Here is a 22,548-nt window from a genome sequence, read left to right as displayed (position 1 = left end):
CATTACAAAGAGACCCATTTCCCCCCAGTAACTGGACGAGACACAGTTCTGGAGGTACAACTCTGACAATCTTTATTTGAAACACACAGTTTTTATGCACAGATCGTTGCTGTGTCTGGGAGATAATCAAGTTCCCTCTCAGGTCCCGAGGGTAAACCATCTCATGATCCTCTGTGCCGAAGAGATAATCAAGTTCCCTCTCAGGTCCAGAAAAGTCTACAATAGTTCCAATCCCCCTCCCCCACACACAGATTTTAACATTACAAAAGGGGGTTATTGATTGTATGAAAGGACAGAGCTTACAACCCAAGTTACTCTTTAAAGCTGGGGACAGAGCTATTCGGTAAGGTGTGAGAAGTCACACCAAAATGCCCTGGAAGCCTGGTTTGCCTCTTAGATAGGAAGTCCTTTGACATGTTAATGCTCATCAGCTTCAGGAACAAACAACCCCTTGTGTTTCAAGATCATATCCAGAATGGGACAAGCACAATCTTACAATGCAGCCCAAACATGATTTGCGAACAAGGGGACCCCACAACCAATACATTATCTCTTAGATGGGGAGAACCCCAACATGAGGATCTGAAACAATGCAGGCAAGCAAGTGGGCATGGTACTCAGTGACGGCAGTCCCTCATAAGGTGTTTTAAAAAAAACAAAAAAACGAATAAAATGTGTGAGCTTTGAAGTTGCTGTTTAGTGGATGAGGGAGTGTGCTGGATCTTGTGTATTGTACGAATTGGCCACAGCAGCAACAAATTTATGTGTGTTAAGGTGGGTGCATCCCCCTGGTTTCATATAAATATATATATATAATTATATTAAGGCAAGCTTGACAAAGGAGGTGGAGCCTTTAGCTACACCCTTCTGTTACAATTGTCAAGTGTAGTAAAAAGGAAAAAAGCAGTCCCACTAGATCAGAACTGAAGAAATGAACATATTCTGAAAGTGGAAGAGACTATAAGAGAAAGGAGAGTTTGAGGTGACAGCCACTTTAAGTAGTCACTAAATCTATATTGGCAAAAGTTACAGGATATTGTGGCCTAAATCATACATTTATAACACGCTCTAATTTAGACTTGGCAATACTGCGGTATTCACCATTAAAGGTTGACTGCGATCCCATTATGTAAATTAAGAACTTATTGTGAGATACTCGTTAATGTACCTACAAAAGCTAATAGATTTTAATATACGGTACATATAATTAAACTGTTTTAAAAAAAAAAAATTTAAGTTGAGTAATGGCTGAGGAATAGCTAATAAATATCTGGTAATTCAGCATCCTGTCATTCCCATCTTGTGTTTTCTGACTCAGTCTAATGACTCTTCATTAATAATAAACACTTTCCATGAAAAGGACAGCAACAAAGTGATGCATGAATTAGCGTTTCCCTGAAGCTGTATGATTGATTTACAGGTACTTTGTTGTAAGGGAACACTCCAAGCACCATAACCACTAATTCGCTGTAGTGGTAATGGTGCTAAAAGTGCCCTTGTAAGGAGTCAGCTCACTTCATAACAGCTGACGTCTTATCTGGTGTCCACCAGACAACACTCCCCGCTTCAACCACTGCTCCGTGAGAGACAGAAGCGCTCTTCACTGAGCTAACAGAAGCTCCTGGGCAGTAATTTCCGGTTGTCAGCGAGCCCTAGAGCAGGTACCCAGCATGTATAAAGTCAAACAGTTCTAAAACAGTTTGGCTTCTTACAACTGAGGTGACAGGACATTCCAGGAACCATAACCACTACCATCTACTGTAGTAGCTATGGTGCTTGAAGTGTTCACTTAAAAGAATATAAAAAGACACTCATGACACCTTAACAACTTCATCTCAATGAACTGGTGCCTGGTGCAGTGGTTACATGAAAATACTTGCAGGGGCAGTCTAGAACAACTACATTACGCTGTTGTTGTTGTTCTGGAGTCTATAGTGTCCCTTTAAGAATACTATGAAGCATAGTATGTCATTATATATATATCTAATTTTTTAATTTTTTTTAAGTTGTTAATGAAATTAATACATCTTAAAATGTTTAATAAAACAATTCACAAAAGTGCCCCTTAGTTAAAAGGGAGTGGTTGCAATAAAACATATGTTTAGCCCCCAGGTTCCTCCCTCGCGCCTTAACGCCCTGTTCAATCTCTTCTCTTCTCTCTTCTACTCTGTTCTTTCCACTCACACGCTCCTCCTTTTCACCACCACGACCCTCTCCTATAGGGTGTGGTGCTGAATTCGTATAGGTGCAGTTATCTATGCAGACGACTTAAGAGATGGAACACACTACGTTATACTTACGATGTTGACGTTATCGTTGTACCTAACTCAAAGTTCAAAACCATGTTAAAATGTGCACATGTATCATGCCAATACAGGGATGTCCCTGTACAATGCTGCGGTATGCAAAGCATGTGCTTTGGCTATGTCAGATTGTGAATATGTACTGCACAACGAAAATAAAGAATTAAGAAAAACAAACCAAAAACATATGTTTAGAAATGACAAACTCTGCATCTACCCAGAACCCCTTATTGTCTTATCTTGCAAATGAGTTCAAGAGGACTGCCCTGATTTCGGAAGCATCTAAGCTCTCTTCTCTAGTATAGTGCATCTCTATGGCATTGAGCATTGCAGACTGAATACTCAGATCCAGCTGATATGCACATCCAGTACTTCAAATTTGAACCTTTCCCTGCCCCTCCGGCCACCAGACCCCCTGTGTCTATGTCATTGTCGAGGGTCTTTGCAAATCATGCAAAGTCAATAGACAGTGCCGCTTTAAAAATGCATACAAACTTCCACTCTTTAGTGGATATGTATCTTTGTATGTGCGGGGCTAATATTGTTGGTTTTGGCATTTAAGACTATAGGGATAGGAATACATGTTTGTGTTTCTGACCCTATAGAGTACCTTTAAGTCATCCTCTAGTGGCTGTCTTCCTGGCTTCTTTAACTCAGTGAAATTACATTGGATGTCCTCATGCTTTGTAGGAGAACTAGCATTTTCAAAATCCCCATAGGAAGGCACCGATTCAATGCTTTCCTACGGGGAAACATGTGCGCATTAGGTCCTCCATTGGCATGATGTCACGGGAGGAGGAATGTTAAAAGAGCTTTTAATCCTTTTGTGCTTGTGGTCGGGGGTACTTAAAACTATAGACAGGTGCATACAATATCGTTTGGAATACAGTTTTGTTTTCCCAACACTGTAATGTTCCTTTAAAGCAAAAACTATCAGCTTAAAATACCTTAAATAATGTGAAGTAATGTAGGAAAAATACAGTGCTTATTACAAATACAATGAAGGAAATGCATGTACCCTTCTAACATGAAGCATGAGCTCATTGTTGAATGCCAAAGCCAATTAATTTTATTGTACAACTGAGAAAGCTATTTCAGGGCATCAAATCACAGGCTGCCACCTGCAATCTGCACAATTACAGTAATTCGTAACCCAGGGTTACAGCACATGGCTGGATTGTAGCATTAATTAAAAGAACATCTTTAGTAATCTACGCAGATCAATACATAGAACTATGACACCCAGCTATGATTGTGAAACATTGGATTTTGTCTGGATAGCATTGATGGAATGAGAAAACGATCCTTAAAAAGTTTTCACAGTTTCCCCGGTACTCCAAATTACTATTCAGTGTTAGTTACAGGTTTATTAAAATGGTAGTCACATAATATTGGCATTACTTGCCACCTGGCTTAATGAAAAGCATTCCTCTTCCCATAAATTGACCTAATGAGCCGTGAGGCTGTCTGTCCTGCTAATCTGGTAGCCTTTCACAACCCTCGATCTTTTGCATTTTTGATTCACATCCTCTGTGGGCTAATTATTGTATTCCCATAGCCATTTCGCACAAGGGAGTTGCTAGGCAACACGATTGAAAGTCATGTACAGTCTGCAATAATGCGTGCAGCTTGTAATAACAAACAGTGCTTTTTCTGTGCATGCATGCAGCCCGGGTCAAAATGCAGAATCTATGCAGTGGAAATGTCACAATAAAATGGAGATCATATAGATGACTCAGCATGTAGTGTCTGGCGCTCTGTTCCAATGGGTCAACACAAGCCCACAGTAGTAAATAGCATTGATGGACTACATGAGGCTCATGTTTCAAGAAAGGCCCTAGTTAAATAGGTAGGAGCAAATAATTTCAGCACAAATGGTGTATACACCGATGTGTAGCTTTACTGGTGCTGTGAGCTCCCTGTTCCTGGTTCCAATAGAATTTCATTCCATGCCAGGCTGTGTGTTTTGGTTTTACGAATCGTTACATGACTAAGGCTTTTCTTGGCAGGAACATCGTATCTTCAGGGCCTCTCCTGCAATAGCATTGGGTTGGGCTTTTCTATTGATACTTGTGAGAAGCCATGGATTAACTGGTCAAAGAGCCAACATAAACTGAAAAGTGTAGCACCAGCACTTTGTGACTAATACTCCTTCATTTATCCTGAACATCTAGCTTGCTTATTAAATCACACACAATTCGTATTACTTGAAAAGGCCAAACTTTACTGTCATGCATCTTTAAAACAAAGACTGCTTAATATGCAGATGAATATAAAGGGTCAATAAGCACCTTAACCACTTCATCCCACTGAAGTGGTTATGGTTCAAATGATTTTTTTATTCAATATGATAAATACCTTCGTGGTATCTCGTATCAGTACTTACATAAAGCTTAAACCAGTCTCCTTGGACAAGCAGCCCATGGTTGTATGAGTTATACAAACAGTTTTAAAGCTCCTGCTTTTGGGCAATTTAACTCTAACTCCTGATAAAGTAAAAGAGAAAAAAACTAAACAAAAAACACACAAGCCAGTGTGTAGGGAGTTTATTTCCCACCAAGCAGAGTGCCAGAAGTTGCCTGCCCCTGCTCAGTCAGATTCTGGCTGAGCCTGATGGGAATTAAAATATGCATCTGATGTAATGGGATTGTGATAGCAAACAAACAAGGCAAGGGCGCAAGAGAATACTGAGAACACACAACAACTCAAATAGCATGCTCTTCAGAGAGTCCCTGCGAATTCCTCAAGCTGGTTTTAACTGATCTTGTGCCATTACAGAGAGAACCTAAATCATTGATCTGAAATGGAGGCCGGCTCCCTCTGTTTGAGAGATTCAGCAACCCCAGATCATTTCAACCACTCCACTGGAAATTTATGTCCCACCAAACTTGGTGCCTGCTCCAGTTTACTGATATTCTCTCTGAGGTTGGTGGAAACTGAAATATCCATCTTATGTAATGGAATTGTAGGGCAAGCAACTGCTAAACTGCTTATTTGGAAAATAACTCCAATCCACCTCATCCCGTGCTTGGCTGAGCCTGAATTCTAGCCCACAATAGCTTTATACAGCAAGTTACCATATAAATGGGCACATATAAATGAATTCTCAGAAATGGCACTGGAACTAATACAGCCCTAAAATAGGGTATATTTTTTATGCAGGCTTTTAACTGGTCATGTGTACTCATTTTGTCCTAAAGCAGTTTATACAAGACAAATACAAGGCAAACGTTACAAATGAAGTCAAGAAATAGAAACATTGTTTAAAGGGATACTGCAGTGCCAGGAATACAAAGCTGTATTCCTGGCACTTCAGCTCCCCCTGCCTACCCCCTCCCTGGTAAATAAAGGGTTAAAACCCTTTATTTACTTACCTGATCCCAGCGCCGCTGTCCCTCCAAGCTGTGGTGCCGCTCCGCCTCCACCTTCGCCCCGCGATGAGCGGGGTCTATCGTGCATGCGTGGCCAATGCTGGGCGCGCATTAGACCTCCCCATAGGACAGCAATGAATCAATGCTTTCCTAAGGGGAAAAATCTGACGCTAGAGGTCCTCATACAGAGTGTTAGATACCAGACCAAAGGTCCGTTTCAATTCAGGAAGCCCTCTAGTGGCTGTCTGGTAGACAACCACTGAGGGCAGACTTAGAGTTGCAATGTAAACATTGCAGCACTAAGTGCAAAAGTTAGCACTAAGTTAGCTGAAGTGGTCTGGGTGCCTACAGTGTCCCTTTAATGTATCCTCCTCCTGGTTTTATTTCTGTATGTGGACTACCAGAAGCAAAGTAAAGAGCTTATCACAATTATCAACGGGAAGCCAAGACGGAGGTGGCCAACTGCAGGATAATTAGGTGTGAATTTCTACATTTAATTTTAGTTTTCACATCTTTAACATACATATTTGTTAAATGTAGACATTAGTAAACATAATAAAAAGCTTGGGAAGAGACAGGTCCCCTATTTGAACACATTTAAAAAGAAATTAATAATTTTGGACATTTTTGTTTTCCTTTGATAACAAGCCTAATGTGATTTATTTGTCACCAAGTAATTATTTGTTTTGTTCATTGCTATTCCATTTTATAAATCCTATCTGCAAAGCACTGTCTTATTGGTGCTTGGTGTTGATGCCGCCCCGGCCTTCAAGTGATTCTTTTTAGTGTTGCTGCCTTCAGAAGCTTCTTTGCCAGTCCCTTTAATTAAGCCCCTTTGTAATGTAGTCAACTATAAAATGTGCACTAGTGCTTTAAAAATCCTGCCCAACTATATGGACTATCATTGACTGGAATCAGACATAGGGAGCCAGACAGGAGGTAGTTTGAAAGCAGCAAGCATTTTCCTAAAATAGATACAATTAAAAACAAAACAAAAAATAGCTACTGGAAACAAATTCACAGGCATGGCTCTATTCATAAACAGGACACAGTTTACAATCAAGGAAATGAGAGCAAAAATAGAATAGGCTTTTTTAAATTTTCATTTTTATTCAGCCCTAAACTTTCAGTTCATTAATTTAATAAAATTTGGTCTATTTAGTTATGTGATGTCGGTTAGACTCCAAGGAGCCTAGAATGCGAATAGCTGATATGGTTTGAGATGACTACAAGGATCAGCTACCAGATGCTATTGCACAAAACAATCAGATTTTTTTTCCCATGCAGATAAGATGACCACAATCAAACACTATTAGTTAAAATTTTATGAACTTCACCAATGAAACATTATCTCAAACCGGATAGCTTCTGGTCTAAGGGGACTGGTTAGGTTTTTATTTTATTTCTCTTTTTAAAACACATAATCAGGGATTCACAAGTAGACATGCCAACCTTATAGAGTTATGCCCATAAATTTGGCAAAGCCATGACAGATAATGCAGAAGACTCCTGAAGGATCTGTCAGGGGTCAACAATGCCGGTTATGAAGATATACTAGAATGATGTGCACAAAAATAAGATAAACCACTTAAGATAAAAAGCAAAAACTTTACCTACGATCCTATGGCGAGGCCACGTTTTCCTGGCAGTCTGATCCGCCTTTGGTGCCGTCACTCCCCTTCACTGCAGAGGGAGGGACATCCCAGAGGATGACGTGAGCAACATGGAGAGGGAAGTCATGCCTCTTTTTGTCGTCTATCGGCAGAATGGTATGCATGCTGATGACAGACTACAGACGCCATATGTACACAGAATTGACATTAGTCAGCCCGGAATGCTCGTTACAGGCTGCCCAATGATGCTGCCTGAGGTGGAGTAACACCTTTGGCAACAAAGTTCTTTAACCCCTTAAGGACACATGACATATCATGATTCCCTTTTATTCCAGAAGTTTGGTCCTTAACCCCTTAAGGACCAAACTTCTGGAATAAAAGGGAATCATGACGTGTCATACATGTCATGTGTCCTTAAGGGGTTAAGGGGTTAAAGGGACAATATAGTCAAAACTACTTTAGCGTATTGAAGCAGTTTTGTGTATAGATCATGCCCCTGCAGTCTCACTGCTCAATCCTCTGCCATTTAGTAGTTCAGTCACTTGTTTATACAACCCTAGTCACACCCACCTGAATGTGACATACAGACTTCCTAAACACTTCCTGTAAAGAGAGATCCAATATTTAGAATTCCTTTATTGCATGATGTTTCATTTACAATTCCTTAGCTCCTGCTCTGTTAACAGCCTGCTAACCTCTCTGTCATTAAAGTTTAATTCACAAAGCAGGAGTTAAAAATATATAAAGTAAGAGGTAAGAGATTGAAAATTAAGTATTTTTTTTCATTCAAGCTATGCCAGTCACAGCCAGGGGAGGTGTGCCTAGGGTTGTATTAACAGAAACAAAAGTGATTTAACTCCTAAACGGCAGAGAAATAAGCAGTGGGACTGCAGGGACATGATCTATACACACAGACAGGCTCATTAAGCTAAAGTTGTTTTGATACCTATACTATCCCTTTAACCCTAAATGTGAAACTTTAAAACTAAAAATGATGCACATACATGCTTCAAATGCCACCACTTTAAATCACTGCTTGGAGTAACCCTTTAAATCCCTCTTGACCTTTTCTCTGTTTTGTATTTTGATATTTACAATAAACAATGATTGCAAAAAACAAAAACAATATATATATATATATATATATATATACATATATATATATATATACACACACACACACACATATATATACATACACACACACACACATGTACATATATATATTTTTCTATAGTGGCTGTTATAATCTTAAATAGGATGATGATTCTTCTGGAGGGCAAGCTTATCCATAACTACAGGAAAACGCTGTTTAAAAAACAGCATTATTTTCAGGAAAATATTTGCATAGGGGATAAATGTGAATGCCTTTCCTAACACATTCTGTAAACATACAGTCATGGGAAAAGAAAGTGCACCTTCTTTGGATTTAATGGTTTTACATATCAGGACAGAATCATCTGATCCTTAGTAGGTCTTAAAATTTATTAGAAATAAAGTAATCGTTTTCTGTATGACTATCAGTCTCTCACATCGTTGTGGAGTCATTTTGGCCCACTCTTCTTTACAACGTTGCTTCAATTCATTAAGGTTTGCTGCTATTTGTTTATGCACAGCATAAATCTTAAGGTCCTACCACAGCATTTCAATCAGGTTGAGTCTGGACATTGACAGGGTCATTGCAACACCTTGATTATTTTTTTATTTTTTTGTCATTCTGTAGATTTGCTTGTGTGCTCCGGATCATTGTCCTGTTGCAAGAGCCAATTTCAGCCAAGCTTTAGCTGTTTAACATATGGCCTCACATTGGACTCTAGAATACTTCGGTATACCCACCCTCAGGGTCCCCCTCCCCTTCAGCAGCTTACCTTAATCCAGTGCCGGGCTCCCTCGGCGCTGGTGAACTCTCCTCCCACTCCGACGTCAGCTCCCCCAGCCGACGTCACAGGAGCAGACTGCGCATGCGTGACAAGTGCCGCGCGCGCATTCAAAGTGTCCATAGGAAAGCATTTCTCAATGCTTTCCTATGGACGCTCTGCGCGACGGAAGGCAGCCACTAGAGGCTGGCTTAACCCCAAATGTAAACATAGCAGTTTCTCTGAAACTGCTATGTTTGCATCTGAAGGGTTAAAACCTGAGGGACCTGGCACCCAGACCACTTCATTGAGCTGAAGTGGTCTGGGTGACTATAGTGTCCCTTTAATTCCTATGGAAGCAGTAATGTCTACTTAGTTTTTTATACATGGCTTCTCCATTTTGGCTTTATTTTTGTTGAAGACATCATAACACAGTTTAATTAACCCCTTAAGGACAGAGCTTCGGAAGCTTGTCTTTCACTTTATGACAACGGCATTTTTAGCATTTTTTGCTGTTTGCGTTCAACTGCAATTTGCATTTGACTAATTTATTGCACCGACGCATATTATATACCGTTTTTTAAAGGACAGAAAGGGCTTTAATTTGATGTAACATATATATCTATATATATATACACACATGCTTATTTATTATTAAAAAAATACAGAAAAATGCAAAAAAAATGAAAAAGTTTGAAAAAGTTTGTGTTTTTTTTTTTTACAGTTTTTGCAATATTAATGTGTGCACAATTAGTGCAGGTTAAGGAAAGTAATTATAAATAAATTCATTTAGTTGTTCTGATTTACAGAATATATAATGTGTCTGGGATTTTAAGTTTTTTTTGGTAGTTACAGGTCACAAAGCACAAGGAGTAAAATAAACTTTTAATGTGGAGCGATTTTAGAATTTGGTATGTTTGTCTTGTAAGCTTAATAGCCATAAAAGAAAACAAAATTGCCACACAAAAGTATATATTTATATAAAGTAGACACCACAGGCTATTTACCTAAGGTTGTTTTGACACTTTCAACGTAGCCATTTTACCGCCAACCTCTGCTAAATATTGGAGTAGAATTGTGTTTTGGGGTTTTCTTCGCACACAAACTTATAACAAAGAACTTCTCATGTGTATTTTGTAAAGTTGGTGTGTGCTATTCCTGTACAAAGTTTTATTATGTGTTCAGTTACTTCTGCTGAGTACAACGGTACCCCCATTGTATGTCTTTGGCACTATTTTGTGAAGCTACAGTGCCATATAGGAGACCTGTCCTTTTCAGTATTCACAGTCGAATTTTGAGAGACGGATTTAATGAGCCTATGCTTCCATTTGGGGTATTATAACAGTTTGACTGTTCAAAAAACCCCACAAAGGCCTACCATTTGTAAAAGTAGACACTCCAGGGTATCTCATAAGGTGCATATTGTGCCTTAACATGCCCCCATTTTTTTACCATTACATGCCAAAGTATGTGGTAAAAAATTATTTTGTGCATTTCTTACATACGGATTGCATTTTTGCTGGGCATTTTGTATATTTCATGTGTGCCACTAAGCTCAAACCCCCCAAATTATGCTCAGCTAAGTCTTCTGAGTAAAAGGACACCCCAATTGTATGTCTATGGCACTATTTTGTGAAGCTACAGTGCCATATAGGAGACCAAGCCATATACGTTTTTACCGAACTTTGAATTTTGACGCCGGGCCTATGTGCAATTTCCAAGCATCTTCGCAGGTTTTAAATTCAAACTACCCCACAAAGGCCTACCATTTCTTAAATTAGACACCCCAGGGTATTTCAAAAGGCATATTTTGAACCTTAGCGTGGGATCATTTTTCCGCTAGCGTGTACCAGGTGTAGTGGTAATAAGCGTTTTTTTCTGCCTTTTTGACACACAAAGTGACTTTGCACAGTATATTTTGCAAACCATATGTGTACTACCACTGTATAATACTTCATATGTTGCTCAGCTATGTCTGCTGAGTACAAAAATACCCCCGTATGTACCTTTGCCAGGTATATGTGGACATCGGAGGGGCACATTTAGGACACAGCCATTCCATTTTTTTTAAACTTTAAATTTTTACGCTGTGCCCATGTCCCATTTTAGAGTATTTTACCAGGCCATATAATCCAAATACCCCATAAAGCCATACCATTTCTTAAAGAAGACATCCCAGGGTATTTCAAAAGGCATATTTTGAACCTTAGCGTGGGATCATTTTTCCGCTAGCTTGTACCAGGTGTAGTGGTAATAAGCGTTTTTTCTGCCTTTTTGACACACAAAGTGAGTTTGCACAGTATATTTTGCAAACCTTATGTGTACTACCACTGTATAATACTTCATATGTTGCTCAGCTATGTCTGCTGAGTACAAAAATACCCCTGTATGTACCTTTGCCAGGTATATGTGGACATCGGAGGGGCACATTTGGGACACAGCCATTCCATTTTTTTTCAAATTTTGAATTTTTACGCTGTGCCCATGTCCCATTTTAGAGTATTTTACCAGGCTATATAAACCAAATACCCCATAAAGCCATACCATTTCTTAAAGAAGACATCCCAGGGTATTTCAAAAGGCATATTTTGAACCTTAGCGTGGGATCATTTTTCCGCTAGCTTGTACCAGGTGTAGTGGTAATGAGAGTTATTAAATGTATTTTCTAACTTTTTAAAACTTTTTTTACTTTTTAAAACTATTTTTTAAACTTTTGTTTTGCTTATTAATTTTTTTAAAGTTTCCTAAACTTTCGTAAAACTATTTTTTACAGATTTAAAATTTTTCTAAGCTTTTTTTTTTACGTTAACCCCTAACTAGCAGTAAGCAGCACTAACAGTAAATTCCCCATTTTCCCATAACTCCCACCCACCCCAGCTAGCAAAATATTTAATTATACAATATTGAAATTAGTTAATTAAATTAATTTAACCCGTCAGGGGTTAAAAAAAAATTAGATCACAGTATAATACTGTGATCTGTATTTTGATCACTGTAGGCAGTGATCGACTGGCAGGGAAGGGGTTAATTTTTATTTGGACTGGGTAAAGGGTTTTTTTTTGTTTTTTTTTTACTTTTTAAAGCTTATTTTTAAACTTTTAACGTTAACCCCTAGTTAGCCTAATACTAAATCCGCCAATTCCCCACTAACTTCCACCCTCCCCAGCTAGCTAAATTTATAATTTTAAAATATTTAAATTAATTAATAAAATAAAGTTAACCCCTGAGGGTTAAAAAAAAAAAAAGAATTAACCCTCAGGGGTTAAAAAAAAAAAATCAGATCATAGTAAAATGTAATCCCTGCCAATTGATCACGGTAGTCAGTGATCAATTGGCAGGGAAGGGGTTGTTTTTTTTATTAAAATTGGTAAAGGGGGGTGGGATTTTAAATAAACTTTATTTTTTTGTCACCAGGGGGCAGGATCAACACTGATCCGTCTCCCTGCACTTCACACTGAACCCGGAAGTGCAGGGAGGCGGAGGTGAGTATACAGAGCACATGTGCCCGCTCTGACATTCTGTCAGAGCGGGCACATGTACTGGGGCAGCCGGATCCGGTGCTCCAGGTCTGCCTCTAATGCAGAGGCAGACCGGAGCACCATTAACCCCACGATCGCCGCGATTGCGGCGATCTGGGGTTAATTTTAACGGGTGACGGACGAGGCCCGTCACTCGTCATTAACGCATTCCCCTGAGTGACGGACCTCGTCCGTCACTCGTCGTTAAGGGGTTAATATGTCATGTGTTGTTGTTCATCTGAGGTTGTATTAACCCTATTTTAAGACCTGCTAGGGAACAGGTGATTGTTATTATGTCCTGATATGTAAAACCAGAGAATTCAAATAGGGTGTACTTTCTTTTCTCAATGACTGTAGATGAGAATGTGCAGGTAATTATGTTCCTTACTAAAAAGCTGTTAGAAAAATTACAGAAAAGCAGAAAGAGATGGAATTACAAACAATTCCTTACCTCTACAACCTCTGTGATTAGGGCACCAACTCCTGTATAGTAAAATGGAAACAGCAAGGCAGGAAGCAAAAATATTATCAAGATGCCAATCACTCCAAGGATGAAATTATGCCAGACTCCTGTAATTACAATGGCAGAAGACATATTCAGAGAGTGATGGTAATTAGACACAATAAAGAACAAAAATTAGGTAATGTTAAATGAAACACATTGAGGAATCACTTTGTAAATAAATGCAGTAGGAACAGATTAGCTCAGCACAATCTGCCTATCCTTCTGTTTAGAAGGTTCTGAATTACCAGTGTGGCTGAAGTTGAACAGTCTATGGACACCCATGGAATTTCAGCACCACAACCACCACACTGAGCTGTAGTCATGTTGGTCACTTGGTGCCTAGATTGCTCCTTTGTGCTTGGCCATTTGTTACTTTTTATCCCCAAATCTCTCAACCTTTCCACTACAAAAATCAAATACACATTTTCACTTTGATTTTAGCCTCTTTTGACTTCTTTATCAAGAACTGAACTTATAATCAGAGAAACATTTTTACCAAAGGAAAATTAAATTCTGCACTATTTATCAAGAATTGAACTTGGCATCCGATAAACATTTTTTCCCCCAAGCAAAACTCCATTCTGGGCCCTTTACGGACCTACAATTAATACACCCTTTTAAGTCCTTTTATATTGTAAACAAATTTAAATTTAAAAATGTATTTATTCAGCATTCTAACAGTCAGGGAATAAGGAATATAACACAATGTAGAGAAGACAGTCTTCTCTGTCTTATAGTACATGGTTTAGTGTAACTGCAGTCAGTACTGTATAAAGGCAGTCTGTTGGTATTTTTATTTATATTAAAGTATTGTGTTTTGTTTCAGTTGTAAATGTCATTGGCATTTTAATGATGCTGCGTTTTTACAAATGTCACAGATAGGCAGAATACTTCAGTACTTTCATCTTTTTTTTCCTCACACAGCAATTTTAGGTATATAATTTCTAAAAGGTCATCCTCCTCAACATACCTGTTAAAAGAAAACACAACCTACACCCAACAACACTAGTAATTATGCATCTCTCAGCTTTGCACATCCTACATGTATGGGTATGCTGATTTATCCTACATGTATGGGTATTTCAAATAGACACTATAGGAATATATATATATTTTTTAACAGAAAGGGTTTGGTAGTGAAGGAGCTATAAGGAAATTGGTCCGATATGATTAACAGGTCTGCACAAAACGGAAGTGGCCACATAACTTTGCTTTAAGATGGCAGTCTCAACGTTTTATTGAATGATAGTAGGTGCATATTGAGCCAACATGCATTGTAAGGCAGACATAGGCAATTGTTATTCAAACTGTAATCGTACAATTAAAAAATTGGAAAGATTTATAAAACACATTGGGAGGAGCCTAGTACAGATGCTGACAAGACACCATTCTGATCAGCTCCTGCAAAGTGGGGGTATAACTACTAAACCATTGGGTTTTTTTTTGTATTTGGGCAGTGAAATGTCCATTTAACCTCCATGTAAGGCAACACAACATAAAGCTCAGTGGACTGACTGTGATGCAAAGAGTCCACACATAAGTCTCACGACTTTCAAAACTGTTTGGGGAAGGGAGCAAAGAAACAAAAAACACCCACATCTCTTTCCTTCTTCGACCACATTTACACTTCTGCATTATCAATATCAATTCCATCCAACCTGAATGGCAATAACGGTCTGACAGCCCTGAGGGCAGGTTACTACAGGAAACAATAATATATTAAAGCCCTTCAATAAGATCAAAAGGTAATTACAATTCTTGACTTTCAACATGCTTTGCACCGGTCTGGGGGCCATTCACAATGCCTGCATGTCTCTCTCACGTGAGCACTGATGTATCAACTTATTGGCATGAGGGCCGGAGTGTATAACTAAGTGCTCTCTGATTGATAGGGTTTCAAGGCGGAGCTAAAAGGTCTGGTTTATTCAATCTACAAAAGTACTGAATGAAACCACAAAAGTAGTACTTCAATAAGCTACAGTAGTTGCAGTGCCCAGAGTTGTTCCTGTAAGTCTTTACCTTGTATGTCCACCTCCTCCTCTTCATGATTATTAACAAATGCTTCAAGTGGTTTCCCTAAATTCAACTTATGACAACTTCTCGAGTATTATAATTATTCAACACCTTAATGGCAAGCATGTTTAGTGCTTACTAGAGCACCCTTTTATATGGGATGCATAGCCAGACACCAGCTTCTGGCAGTGTTCCTGAGGAATCTTAGCCCATTGCTCATGTGCAATGGCCTCCAGTTCAGTAATATAATGGGGTCTGCGCGCCGCAACAGCCTTCTTCAAATCCCAACAGAAATTTTCTATGGAGTTCAAGTCAGGTGACTATGATGGCCACTGTAGAATTTCCCAGGACTTCTTCTGCAACCAAGCCTTGGTGGAATTTGAGGCACGCTTGGGATCATTGTCTTGTTGGAAAGACCAATGATGCCCAAGCTTCAGCTTCCTCACAGACAGCATGAGGTTTTCTCCTAGGATTTCCTGATGCTTCAATGAATCCATCTTGCCTTCCACACGCTGCAGGTTTCCAGTGCCAGAGGATGCAAAGCAGCCCAGCAGCATCACTGAGCCATCACCATGCTTAACTGTAGGCAGAGTGTTCTTTTCAGTGTATGCTCTTCCTCCACAAATAACTCTGATCCATTGGGCCGACAAGTTTCAGTTTTGTTTCATCGCTCCACAGAACAGAATCCTAAAACTTCCTTAAACATTTAGGAGCTGACTTTTATTATGTTTTTGGGTCACTATTGGTGTGCGTCTTGGAGTTCTGAGATAGAAACCTTCTGCGTTTAGGACACGTCTTACTTTACTCACTGAAACCTCATAGCTTGTTGCCTCCAAGTCTTGCTGCAGGTCTTTTGCAGTTACTTGAGAGTTTTTGTTTTTTTTAACAACCTGCCTTCCCAGAAATCTGGTTGCAGTCATTGATAGCTTCTAGGTAGTGTAACTGCTGTTCCTTCAACTTTGAACTTGCAAACTATGCTTCCGACAGTGTCTCTAAGAACATTCAGTGCCTTTGCTATCTTTTTGTATCCTGTCATTTGTTTGTAAAGGGCGATGATCTTGTCTCTTAATTTTGTGGACCATTCTTTTACTTATTTCTAACATGCAGTCAAACATGACACTCAAAAAAACGCTAGTCAGTTCAGGTATTTCACATGTTCCAGCTCAAGTACACCTGGTGCAACTAATGAAGCCCTTGATTAGTTGCATTAGGTATGCTTGCGACAACACCTGTTTTACATATTTGTGCTGTTTTGAGGGATTCTATTCAGGGGGTTGAATAATTCTGAGACTGGAGAAGTCATTACAAGTAGCATTTTCAGTTGAATTTGGGGAAAGCACTTGAAATATTCGTTGTGTTGAGCTATTTCAATTGCTTTTGTTTGATTTGTTCATTGCAAACAACAGAGTCTATACATTTTGACAAACCTGATTTTCAATGGGGGTTGAATAATTTTGATTACAACTGTATATGACCAATAATAACAACAATATTTAACATTTACACTTTTATTGTTACATTATACTGAAAGAGTTCTAATCAAACTGCACACTGAGGGGTAGGGCCTGACTTCTAAACAAGCAGCTCCTCAGCTTATCTTTAATATTACCCATATAACTCAAGAAATCCTGCTATTTTGGGACGGTTTTATATAGGAAAACACACCATCACATGTTCCTGGACTGAGTTATAATGGCTCAACCAGAGCTGGCATTGCTTCCAATTATGGCTGCTCATGTAGCATCCCCTACACGAGGATGCTCTTATACTAGCATTTGACAAGCTCTGCCAATGCATTTGGACTACACTGTACAATAACACAGCTTGTGTCCTACCTAAGCCCCAAGACGCAGACCTAAGTCGTCCTTTACAAGCTGACTCTTTAAGACATCCCATGCAAGATCTCCCCATTCCTGGGATGAGAGCCTTTAGGGGATTACCCCCTCAGCACAGTTCACACTCTCAGAGGTCCGTGGATCAATGCCATCAAGTGAGCAAAGACAGATCCTCCCAAGGCACCAATTCGGGAGCTGCGAGTAGCTGGATAAGTGAGCAACGCTTATGGTCTCTAGTTAAGGCCTGGGGTAGTTGGAGGGAATGCAATATTGGGACTGTGCCAGCGATTGGAAGTGGATACCCTAGCAAGGGAATTGGCTGAACAAGACTTGGGACTGTGAACTTCATGTTGTTTGTTATGTTGGATTTTATTTGCCCCCCCTCCTTTTTTTTTTAACGCTATTATCATTTCATAAGAGCTCTTAATTGTGCGTCGTGAAATTAATATGTTTCTATATTGCGTACTTGCGGCCTGTTTAATTCCCACTCTGTGGTACTATATACTCAGTGTTTAAAAGTAATATCTCTAGTAGATCTCACCAATTGTGTTTTGCCTTGTTCCAGCATAGTGCTAAGCAACTTATCTTCATCTTATAAGAAGAGTTGTCTTACTACGTGTCAGTTCTGTTTTTGTAATATGCCATCATGTCAGTGCTATACTATAACAAAAAAATAGGTTTAATCATCTTATGCGATATTACTCTGTTATACTACAACTTGCTTTACTCAAATGTTTACTCAAATGTTTGAGAAAATCATGTTTTCTCAAACCCTCATTAATAGAACGATTGACAAAACAAATTGCACACTAAAAACAGTATTACCCTGCCATCTAGTGGTCATTGTATTGCATTGATTATAAGCGAGCTATCACTTCAAGAATTTTAAACATCATAATTACATATCCCTGTACTTAACAAAAGACGTATTTAAAAAGGTGTGAGAAATAAAACACTAAAATATAATGAACTGGGCACCTCCATCTTAGCTGTCAGTCTTTGTTGTAAGTGCTGTCCTTTGCACCTGACCACTAGCATAGAAAACGCAACAAAGAAGACATTAAAGGAAACCATGTTTCTATCTGTCCTCTTCATTTGCAAGTATGCCTTTTCAATACCTGTTCTGAACTGGTTGTTATGTAATTTGATTAAAAATACAGCACTACTCACATCCCAGACACACAGAACTAATCACCCACTACTAAGTCATCACTCACACAACATTCCATTACCTGTCACGTACACTCACATTCACCAATACAAATACTAACAAGATATCCCTGTCTACATCTGTATGTGTGCTCTAGTCTAGATCATTCTTTATACAATCGGTCCATTTTCATTTTTCTGTTTCCCAACTATACACAGCCACTTCACTATTGCATTCCCAGACTGTATTTCTTTAATTTAATTTCCTTTTTTTTTTTATTGTAACCATCCCCCTCCCCACTTTAGCATTTTAATGACAATACCTTTGTCACCATACACACTATTTTTTTTATACACTTTGAACATATCACCCAATTTTCTTACTGCACTCTGTCACCTTCTTTGCCTATGTGTTCTCACCCACTTAATTTACACTCCCTTGTGTTTATATTCATCTATATTCACTGACACATTCAACACATTCTCCTACCACTGCCTCCTTTCTTTTATACTGTCATATATTTGGGCTAGTTTAAATGCTTGTTTGCAGGACACGTTGGACACATTTCTTTTTAATAGATTATCGCTTTCTTGCAGTTACATTTAGATGTAATGTAAACATGTAAAGCACTGCGGAATTTGTTGGCGCTATATCAACAATAACATAATAATAATATATAATGTTGGGTTATTACAGTGGGTATGGTGCTAGGAGTGTTGCATTAAGACAGGTGACTTTAACTAGACTTATATGATTTGAGTTTATTTTGTGTGTGCTGCTATTCCCATAATGTGCATATTTTAGCATTTAGAGCATCACTATTAATTACCTAGCACAGCGGTTCCCAAAGTGTTGGTCGCGACCCACTGGTGGGTCGCAGGGCAATTCCCAGTGGGTCGCACTGACCCACACATGCAGGGCCGCCAAGTACTCAGGAATGCAGAGTGATTAGTCGGGCTCTCGGTCCATGACCGTGGGCCCGACACCAGGAGGGAGCCCGGCGGCTTGCCCTGGATGCCGCCAGGGCTCCCTCCAATCAGCCGCCGGGTGCAGAGCTGCAGACCGTGTGAAAGAAGTCTCACGAGCACCCAGAGCGTTACCATGGCAACACTCTGGGAGCTCGCCAGACTTTTATTACACTGTCTGCAGCTCTGCACCCGGAGGAGCTGCAGACCGGAGAGGTAACCCACCGGACCACCAGGGACACTGGACCACCAGGGATGTTTAATGAAGGTAGGGCACAGAGCCCAAACAATGCCCCCCCCCCTAATGTAACCCCTTCTCTCTCCCTGCCCCCTTTATCCCACTGTAACCTCTTCTTTGCCTACCCTCCCCACTGTAACCCCTTCTCTCCCTGCCCTGGCCCACCCACTATAACCCCTTTACTCCCTGCATCCCTCCGCACACTGTAACCCCTTCTCCCCCTGCCCTGTCCCACCCACTATAACCCCTTTACTCCCTGCACCCCTCCGCACACTGTAACCCCTTCTCCCCCTGCCCCTCTCCCCACACTGTAACCTTTTCTCCCCCTGCCCCCCCACTGTCGCCTTTTCTCCCCTGCCCCCCACACTGTAACCCTTTCTCTCCCTGCCTGCCCACTGTAAACCTTTCTCACACTTCCCCCAACACTGTTACCAGTACACGCTGGTCACCCTCACCTCCTGTCTCTGCGTGTCCTTTTGTGTCAGTGTGTATCTGTGTACATGAGTGTCTGTGTATCTGTGTGTGGGAAACTAAGTGTCATTGTGTGTATCGCTGTGTCAATGTGTGTATGTGTGTATACACTGCACACATACTCCATACAAAAAAACATGCTTACATTCAAAACCCACATTGTGTATATGTATATTTTATAAACACACACTGCATCCACTACACAAACACACACACTGCAATCAAGCGCAAACATTACATACAAACACACCCCTGCATTAAAACACTAACATGATTTACAAACACCCCTTCATTTAAACACCAACACTACACACAAAAAGCACACCTGCATTTAAAGTCCTACACTACATATACAAACACCCCTGCATTCAGACGCAAACATTACAAACAAGTACACCACTACATTCCAATAGCAACAGTACATACAAATACACCCATACATGCACACATATACTTAATACAAAAACATGCTTACATTCAAACACTGCTCACAAATATAACCCTGCAATGATGCCCAAATGGTAGATCTCCATCTGGCATAGCATTGTTGAAGTTCTCCGACAGATGGAGATCTACCTTTTGGCCACACTTTTACTAGATGGGGGCCCAGAAAACATACTTGCACCAGGGTCCTCTCTACATTAGTTCCACCACTGGGATAATCAACGTGAGGTGCCTGGATGAAAGAGCAGGACAACATCATTTCTGATTGAGTCTGTAAGTAAGCAGCTGTATGTCTAAAACTGATTGCCATGATGTGTAAAGTTTCTGCCTCTAAAACTGCCATGTTATGCCAATTATATGCTTTTAAAACTGATTGCAATGGTGTGCCAATTTTATGCATCTGACTGTTTGCCATGGTGTGCCAATTGTATGCTTCTGAAGCTGATTGCCATGATGTGCCAAGTTTATGCATCTAAAAGTGATTGCCATGGTATGCCAATTGTATGCATCTAAAGCGGATTTCCACGGTGTGCCAATTGTATGCATCTAAAGCGGATTTCCACGGTGTGCCAATTGTATGCCTCTAAAGCGGTTTGCCATGGTGTGCTAATCGTATGCCTCTGAAGCTGATTGCCATGGTGTTCACTTTTTAAAATTCGCATTAAAAGCAAGTGGGTCTCGAAAAATTACCGTTTTGAAAAGTGGGTCTCGGCCAATAAAAGTTTTGGAAAGCATATATTAGGTGTGTCTTTCCAATTCCTTCTTTGCCAGCACCTTCTCATTCATTAGCACATCATTTAAAACAGGATAGATTTTTAAATATATCCGTTATTTTAGGATAAATATTTATGGCAGTTTAACAATAATGCAGGGTTACTCTAACCAAAAACACAGTTTTAATAAAATACTAATTTTGGTCAGACTAACCCTTAAAGCAGCTCAGTCACATCCATATCAAAAATAAGTATTTCATAAATATTGAATCTTTATGAAATACTCAGATTGAATATGTTGGAATTTCACTGGAATTCAAACCAAGTCAAGAGCTATACGAAGACAAAGTAGGAACTACTTTGCCCAAGTATGTTTCCTAAGCTTGACAAAAAGGCAGCATTACCTTTTGTCAAGTTTGTCATTTCCCCCAGCCAGCACCAGTGACATCTATAGGGAAAAAATCTCTTTCAATGGAGCATACCACTTAATACTCCATACACATCAATGCTGTACTCACACCTTTGCATGAGAGTACAGCGCTGATGTCTGCTCCTTACAGCTAAAGCACCAGAAGCTGAAAAAGAGGTGATGGGAGGCGCTGGTGAGGGGCAGGTTCAGTTAAGTAAATCTCACTGCTCCCGGTCTCCCACGGCTAGCGGACTCCCAGCGGTGATGTCACCAGACAGTGACAGAGCTGCATTAATGTGCAGGTTCCCCAACCCCCAAGAACAAAATGTTGGGGTGAATTTAAAAAAAAAAAAAAAAAAGGCCAAGTCCCCCAGGCAGCCTGATCCTTGTTTGGTGACGTTGCTACGAGGACAGGCTCAGTGGACAAATTGGGGCGGCATTTGGGAGACAAGAGAAGACAGCAGACATTTGCCAGCCCAGAACTCTTGTTGTTGCACATACAGACAAGACCACTTCAAAATATGCTTGGAGCAGCCATTTAACTCCAAAGGGCAAAGGTAGACCCATGTACAAAGCTTTACAATTACTTAATGTTCATGTATCAGTATATATATATATTTTTTTTTTTTTAATTTTTTTTTTAAGATCTGTGTTTTATTTTTTTGTTGTTATCTGGTCTACCTTTGACAAATTCTACTGCAGCACATCGTCAAATTGTGGTATTTTTGGATTCTTTGAGAAGGTGATAGTGTCATTTGCAAAATGTGCACAATTCAGGTATTGCAAGGCCTGGGGCAGATAACGTATAGATAAGGAGAACCGGTGGCACCCAAGAATGGAGAATGGAGCAAAAGACCAAGCCCTAGGCATAAAAGTGGTTATTACTCAGAGGCTTTCAGAACAATTTTCACAAACCTATAATTGCAGAAAAAGAAACAGTTTTAGATTCTACAGTCATGTACACCCCGCCGTTCTGTAATGCATATTAATTTAGCAATGTCTCTTGAAGCTGCTGCTAATGTATAATAAATCATGTTAATTGCCATGTTCCTTTCAGGTCCCAACTCAATCAAAGGATTTAAAAAAAAAAAAAAACTCAAATAAATTCATTTTGCTAATTTGGGTCACATGCCAACAGGAAAAA

General features: G+C 39.7%; 1 protein-coding gene across 1 annotated transcript in view; it reads right to left on the bottom strand.

The window, feature by feature from the left end:
• The window catches only part of MBTPS2 (membrane bound transcription factor peptidase, site 2), a 55,789-nt gene that overhangs the window by 14,909 nt on the left and 18,332 nt on the right, over positions 1–22,548 (bottom strand). The window contains exon 6 of the mRNA XM_063450244.1: positions 13,113–13,231. Within this exon, the coding sequence (XP_063306314.1) occupies positions 13,113–13,231 (119 nt within the window). The remainder of the gene's footprint in view (positions 1–13,112; positions 13,232–22,548) is intronic.

Source organism: Pelobates fuscus, chromosome 1, assembly GCF_036172605.1.
Source record: "Pelobates fuscus isolate aPelFus1 chromosome 1, aPelFus1.pri, whole genome shotgun sequence".
Taxonomy (NCBI): domain Eukaryota; kingdom Metazoa; phylum Chordata; class Amphibia; order Anura; family Pelobatidae; genus Pelobates; species Pelobates fuscus.
This window is presented reverse-complemented; position numbering and strand designations above follow the sequence as displayed.